Source organism: Coffea eugenioides, chromosome 11, assembly GCF_003713205.1.
Source record: "Coffea eugenioides isolate CCC68of chromosome 11, Ceug_1.0, whole genome shotgun sequence".
In the NCBI taxonomy this organism is placed as follows: domain Eukaryota; kingdom Viridiplantae; phylum Streptophyta; class Magnoliopsida; order Gentianales; family Rubiaceae; genus Coffea; species Coffea eugenioides.
Window position 1 is genome coordinate 33,200,545 of NC_040045.1, and position 7,759 is coordinate 33,208,303.

General features: G+C 33.7%; 1 protein-coding gene across 1 annotated transcript; it reads right to left on the reverse strand.

Moving 5' to 3' along the window:
- Nucleotides 1-4,988: 4,988 nt before the first annotated feature.
- LOC113752321 (receptor like protein 21-like) lies at nt 4,989-6,632 on the reverse strand. The gene has a single exon (XM_027296438.1). The coding sequence runs from the start codon at nt 6,630-6,632 to the stop codon at nt 4,989-4,991; it is 1,644 nt and encodes a 547-aa protein (XP_027152239.1).
- Between the last annotated feature and the right edge of the window lie 1,127 nt (nt 6,633-7,759).

Below are 7,759 nucleotides of genomic sequence, written 5' to 3' on the forward strand. Positions count from 1 at the left end.
ATTCTCATCAAAAAGTGGAAAGTGCACAACCGTTTCAAACAAAATTTCTACTCCCGTTAATTCAAAACCATTGCTTAATGCATCAACGAGTCTAACTTTAAAGCTCAAATTCAACGTGTTAGTTTGAAGAATAATAAGTCGACTCAGTTGACAAGAACAAATTATTTTCTTATAAAAAATCGTGTGTTCAAATTCGACTGTCATGGTTCTGAAGGTGATCAGAACCTAACCTACTAAAAAAGAAGTTTCAAGACTAGAAATAATCATTTTCTTCAGGGCAATTTATGGGAAGCATATTTGTGAGTCAAATTAAAAAAATTATTTCAAGATTTGGGTGGTTCATTTTCGTCAGGGTACATTATGGATTGAATTTCAGTATAATTCTAGGGAAAAAAAGTATGGTCAAGAGGCAGCAAAGAAAGATTGAATGTTTAGCCGGGGCGGATGTCCTGGCCAGGCGACTTCGGTGCTGAATGAGGTGGTTATTGCTGAGTAAACTTGCTTCTTTGGATAGCTCCTAAGCAGTATTTGATTGATTATGTTCATCTATCAACTTACAAAAAATGACTCCTTGATTTAGTGCTAGACTGTCCCAATTGTAGTGCAAAATACGAGGGAATTTCAAATGAACTGGACAAAGATGTTGCCTTCCTTCCCCTTTACTTTGGAAGAGTGAATTAAGTATTTTTGCGGTTCCTGTTTTTGATAAGAAATTTCTTGTCTAGTAAATCTGGCCTGCAGAAGATGACTCCTTAATTTAGCACTAAACCGTCCAAATTGGAGTGCCAAGAAAAAAGGGAACAAATGAACCGGACAAAGATGTTTGTCTTTTCCTTTGGAAGTTAGTATTAGGCCATAATATTGTCTGTCAGACCATTGAGATGACATTCAACAATTTTCTCTGTATAATTGACCCGATCCCAATTGCGTAGCAAAGTGATGGAGTGGAGAGGACTGCACCCAGCAAGTCAAGTTTAGATTTATGCCCTGTTTGATAACCCAATTCAATACTTAAATTTAATGAATTTAAATCTTAATATATTTAGACCGTTTGATAACCCAAAATTGAACATCTAAATTAATTAAGTTGCACTAAATTTTCTAGACAAAATTTGTTTCCAAAATTAAGTAATAAGTCAGCCATTTATTACTGAATGTGATATATACTTAAATGTATTAGATTCAATACTTAACAATTCAATAAATTAATTGATTCAGATTTCAAATTTCACTTTTATCAAACGCATCCATAATCAAGTCAACCTCGACTTAAATTTTTGGCTTGAACTTAAACTGAAAATCAATTGAGCACCTATGGTTCGACTCATGTTCTCTAATTGATCACGAGTATATAAATGTAATCTTTTCTGAAAATGAATTTATTAGCAGGTGGCCATAATGACTAACGAAAGTACAAGACTGTATACTTTTTTATTGAGTTCAATGAACTTTCAAGTGAAATAACTTTGGCCCAATTCGAGCCTTTTATCAAGTTGCTCAAAGCTACTGCCAATATCAGGCAGTGTCTGTTTGATAACATAAAAAAGTGCTGAAACTAAATTCATTCAGACATTCAGATGTTTTGAGTGTTTGATAAATAAAAATTTTTCTGCTGAACTTATTAAGTGGTGCTGAATTTGTATGTATTTTTTTCAGCACAAGATTTGTAACTGAATGCTTAATTTGATAAGAAACAAGAGATTTACTTCAACTACTTTATCTTATCTACCAAATCTATCCTTGTTTGTTAATTACATTCAAAATCCTTATTGAATTAAATAATTTAATATTTTCTATCCAAAATCCTTATCTAATTAAACAACCTGACATTCTCTGTCTAATGGCTTTCTACTTCTATTTTCTCCCTATTGAATGATTTTTTTTTTACAATTTCTCCATGCTCCTCACATTTGTCTACTCCTTATCTTTTTCCATCTTTCTACTTTTTCATAATTTTGTCATTTTTTTACTCCCAATTTTTTTTATTGCTACCGTACTCACCGATCTCAAATTCATTTTTTCCAAGGTAAGTGACATTGATTATTTGTTGTTTTGCTTCAACATTTTTCCATTGAAGTAATTAAATATATATATAATTTGGTGTGAATTTAAAACTTGTTTATTGCAGCTTCCTTTTGCTTATATTTAGACTTTTCTTATCAAACTCTGATTTAAAAATATATTTGCACCGATATTTGGACTTTTCCATAATATATTTCTTCTTTTATATTACTTTGATTTAAAAATAATATTGGCATTTTCATACCTAACAATTTTAAGCTAATTAAATCATATGTTCTATTTCCTTTTTGGATTGAAAGATAGAAGGGCAAAATTGTACAATTTAGTTTATTAAGCATTAAGTTATAAATGTTTATCAAACAGTATAAATATGTTCAGCATTAAGATTCAGATATTCATATATCTCTTTTCAGTGCTTAATATTCAGCAAATTAATTGTTTCAGTATTCAGAATTCAGAATTCAGAATTCAGAGTTCAGATTCAGTTTTATCAAACGGAGCCTTAGTTTGGAAGAAAAACTTTTATCAAAAAATGGAAAGTGTCCAACCAGTCTAACTTAAAGCTCAAACTCATGGACTTAATGTGTTAGTTTCAAGACTGGAAATAATGATTTTCTTCAGGGCAATTTATGGGAAGCATATTAGTGAGTCAAATTAAAAAAAATTATTTCAAGATTCGGGTGCTTCATTTTCGTCAGGCTATGTTATGGGTTGAATTTCATTATAATTCTAGAAAAAAAAAGGTATGGTCAAGAGGCAGCAAAGAAAGATTGAGTGTTTAACCGAGGCGGATGTTCTGGCCAGGCGACTTCGGTGCTGAATGAGGTGGTCATAGCAGTATTTGATTGATTATATTCATCTATCAACTTAACCAATGTGATTTTACTTCTTTCTGGTTTTCATTAAGAGTTTTGCTTGCATAATTTCTAGTGGACATGCTCCTAGAATTTTCTGCCATTTCTTTTGGGCACCAACTGAGTTGTGATGCCATTTTGAGCCCCTAAATTAGCCTGGGTACACAAAACCAAAACGCGACCTGAGATGGGTTTTGGGACTTAAAAGAAAATGAGGGTATAAATTTTATCCTTTTCAAGGTGTGAGATTGAAAAAGGATGAGATGTGAGACACTACTTTAAGAATTTTCTTCATTTGAAAAATTAATAGAAGAAAAATGGTGGGGTGATTTTTAAATATCCATTTCTTTCTCACGGACTACCAGACCTAGAAGAGTTATGGCAGACAGAGAATAGCCCATCACTTATGATAAAACACATAATCATGTTTTTTTATAGTAGTCATAGCCATGGACTTATATTCTTATACTATATAAGAATGAGTTATGATGAAAGGGGGTTTGAATTTCAACCGAATAGATAGGGACTCTTTGAAAATGTGGAATGTTGTAAAGTTTTTTTTTTTTCAAACTTTTGGTACAACTGAGGGCAGCATGTGTTTAGGTATATTTACCAAAATACCCTCGCTTTGGTACATTTAAAACTTTGATTTATGGAGACATTTGGATATTTCTGAAATATGAAATTATTTTGCAACCATTTTTGCATAGAGTACAACTCATATAAGCTTATGTGTTGGTATAATTACTGAAATGGTGTTTTAGATATATTTAATTGAAGTGTGGTTTTTGTTGTATAATTAACATAAAGACATATTAACACGTTATGCAATTAACACGTTGCTATAACTAACCATTGAAGGATATTCCTTTGTCTGAAACAACTTATGTTTGCTCTTGGGCGATTTTCAACTGACATTTGTAGGAGTCTTTTGAGAATGGTAAAATTGTAAAAGTATTAATAAAACAAAGTGTATAAGTATGTGCTGCAATTAGAATGTACTATTATTAGTTTTATCATATTTGATGACTATTTCTTTCGAGAATGTACTGTTATTTGTCTAATGAAAATCCTCTCTAGCTACAGGCATTAAACACCCGCACGATGTGTGGGCACCCCCAAGTGTATAGAATTATAGTAAAGTTTAATGGTTAAATAAGTCTTACTTGACTAACTAATCTCTCTCGCAATTGCCCATAATTGCACCAACGCTTGTGACGTCAACCCACTATATTACAGGGGATAATTTTTCTATGCATTGTCTATGTATAATATTTTTTTATACTAATAAATTTAGATCATGTCACGTAACATGAATTTAAATTCAAAATTCAAATCATGCACATGTAATATTCATTCAAAACTGCTAATGTAAAAAAATCACTACACTGTCTGTATATAAAAAGTTAATCCATATTAAAGTATATATATATATGCAAAATCAATCAAAGTGATTCAACGTTGACTGGGGTCTGGTTGGGACGTTGACTAGGGGTGGATGCAGATTTGATTTGAGTTAACCCATTTTATCAAGTTAGAAATAGTTTGAACTGCTCTAATTTTCATATTAATACGATTTTTTTTTTGTAAAAAAATAATTAGTGAAATATACACAAATTTTACAAGTTAATTAAACTAATAAATCAAGAAATAAAATAATTTTTACTTGCTGTGCCATATTTTTATTAATCATCTAGTGGCTAAGGTTGAAATTCCAAAATATAAAGGTTTTGAGTTTTAATCCCCCACTCCTCTCCCTACGTTGCTTGAAAAAGGAAAACAAAAAGTTGAGCGACTGTACAATTTGGCTATTTGTATTGCAAAATCGCAACTTGATCATTCATTTGCTTTTGACCAATTAAAAATTATCCAAAGCCGCTCTAATCTTCATCTTCATACATTAATTAGGCAAAAAAATTATGTCTATTCAGAAACGAAATAGTAATTGTGCAAATAAAGAAAATTAAACCGCAAATATGAGAAAAGAAAAACTATAGTGCAAAATATATTGGACATCAGAATTTCACCTCATATAGTTCCTCTTTCAATACTTGCAAATTTATTGAACCTTTTTCCAAATTCAAGAATCCCAATAGAGTAACTAGGACCAATTCATCTCCTTCTCATGTTCCAATTGAACACTTTCCATGTTTGCTTTTTTTCTGAGGAACGAGACCTGAAATACTCATAGAATCTCGACAGGATCCAATAATCAATATAAAAAGACCATGCTTTTCTATAATAAGGGCTAACACAAAGAATTACTACTAATGAAATCACAATCACCATATATGAAGCAAAAAAGCTCCAAGCGAATGCTGCCACATCAATTGCACCATCAACTTCTATGTCTTGATCACCAACATTTTCAGGGTGTGGAGCAAAGGGGTTACAACTTCTCTTGAGCAATGGCCCACAGAGACCTGGATTTCCTCTATAATTGCTTTCGTCAAAGTTTGCAAACTGCCATGTATCAGGCACCCTGCCAGACAAGTTATTGAATGACACATTGAAGATGGACAAGGTAGTCAATGATGCTAGCTCTGAAGGTATTTCACCACTCAAATCGTTGTAAGAAAGATCCAAGCTCTCTATTTGGTTCAACATGGAAAGTCTTGAGGGAATAGATCCTTGCAAGTAGTTGTGGGATAAAGTTAATGCCCGGATATGTCTGAGATCACCAAATTCAGGAGGAATCGCTCCAATCAATTGGTTACACGACAAATCAAGTCCAGACATGAAATTTAATATATTCCCTGCATAGCGTTCTGCTCTACTTTTTGTTGTGAAATCCACTTCTTCTTCCTGGGGAGAATCTAACAAAATGTCAAACGTGTACTCCTCAATACCCAAGGAATTAGATTTATTGTATCCCATTGAGTCTCCCTTTGTAATAAGCTCCCCATTGGTAAGAAAGGCATCTGTGTCAAACTGCCCTCTGCCAAAAGAGATCTTACTAAAGCATGAAGGTAGTGGCCCAGAAAATTTATTCTGAGAAAGATCCATAATTGTCAGTTTCTGCAGCTGACATAAGTGCAATGGAATATGACCTTGCAGTTCATTCCCCCCTAGCAGAAGGACCCTGAGCTTTTTAAGTTTATCAGTAAAGCGTGGTATACCACCAGATAGCTTGTTAGTGCTCAAATCAAGTGTCCTCAAATTGAAGCTTCCAGACAGCATCGTTAAGATGGAACCTGAGATCATGTTGTGATGCAGGTGGAGGAACTTGAATGATGTAAGTTGGGAGCAAGCTGGTAAAGGTCCAATCAATTGATTTTTGGAGAGGTCTAAAAATTCAAGTTGTGAAAGTTTGCATATAGCTTCTGGTAAGCTCCCTTCTAGTAAGTTGGCTGACATATCAAGAGATATCAATGACGAACAATTTCCAATCAAACTAGGAATTCTGCCCTGAAAACCATTATATGAAAAGTCCAGATAACGTACACTTACACTAGGACATAATGCATAAGATATATGCCCAGTGAAATAGTTACTATCCAAATAAAGGATGTATAGGTTTGAAATGTTCATAAACGTAGAAGGGAAATTTCCATCCAGATTGTTATACGACAATACCAGGTTCATAAGCGAGGAGCATCCAGTTGCAATTTCTTCTGGCACTTCCCCTGACAGCCTGTTGTAAGACAAATCTATTGACCATAGTTCTGTCAAGTTTCCTAGTGATTGGGGGATATTGCCTTCAAAGTAATTTCTTGACAAATTCAAGATCCTCAGAGATGGAAAAGTTGAACCCATATGGTGAGGAACCTGACCACTAACCTCATTGTTTGAGATGTCTAATAGGATTAGGTTTACTTTTGGAGAGCTATCCACTAGAAACGAACCCATAAAAGAGTTATCCTGCAGATTAAGAGATTGTAATTGTGTGTTATTTTCCAGCAACCAAGTGGGAATCTCCCCAACTAACTTATTGAAAGAAAGATCAAGAACATATATCTCTTTCTGATGGAGTAGAAAACTTGGGATTCTTTGAGTCCGATTGTTCAAGCTACAACCAGATAAATAGAGAACCTTTAGCTGAAATGGTGGTGGAAGAGCAAGATCTTCAGTGTCGACTTGTAAATCATTGTTCAAAGATACAACTTTGAACACCTGAAGCCTCGAATGGTTGGCCAAAGATCCGAAAGAAAAAGAACCTCTAAAAAGGTTGCCAGAGAGAGAGAGATATATTCAAGGTGTACGAGAGGAGTAATGAGAGCTGCAGGTATGTTCCCACTAAAATGATTATAAGAGAGATCGAGAAATCGTAGATATGTCAAGTTGCTGAAGCACATAGGAATAAACCCCTTAAATTCATTCCAACTCAGATCAAGTTCATGGAGATTCTTCAAATTGCAAATTCCTGCCCAGAAACAAGTTCCTTGTGAGCTTTTCATACAATAATAGTTGATGCTAGGTGTGACTTGTCAATATATGGCCAATTCAGATCATTAAATTTCTGCAACAATCGTTCACAAGGTTCTGTCACAAACCGTGAAACCGTATCTTCTACACAAAAAACTGATTTGCTGCTTGTCAATTTTCATTCCATTCTACCGCAACATTTTAAAAGTAAATTGCAACATTATGTAAACAAGCGAGCCTTTCATAGCCTAACTTTTACCGTGAAGAATGGAGGAATCATTAGTACCAATAGCTCTCAAAGATAACGCTTTGAGAGAAGTTAAAACCTCAATCGCTGAGAGTTGGCTGAACAATGTATCTCCAAGATTGAGCACCTTCAAGTTTTCCAGCTTCAATTCTTCAGTCAAAACTTTATGTTAATACTACAGTTTTGAGAATATCAAAATTACATAACTATCTTTGAACCCCTCTTTCTTTTAGAAACTCAGGTAGTCAACTAAACTATTGTACTTTTAAAT

Excerpts from the sequence above, each read along its gene's own strand:
- LOC113752321 (XM_027296438.1), bottom strand. The coding sequence starts at position 6,632 with ATGGGTTCAACTTTTCCATCTCTGAGGATCTTGAATTTGTCAAGAAAT.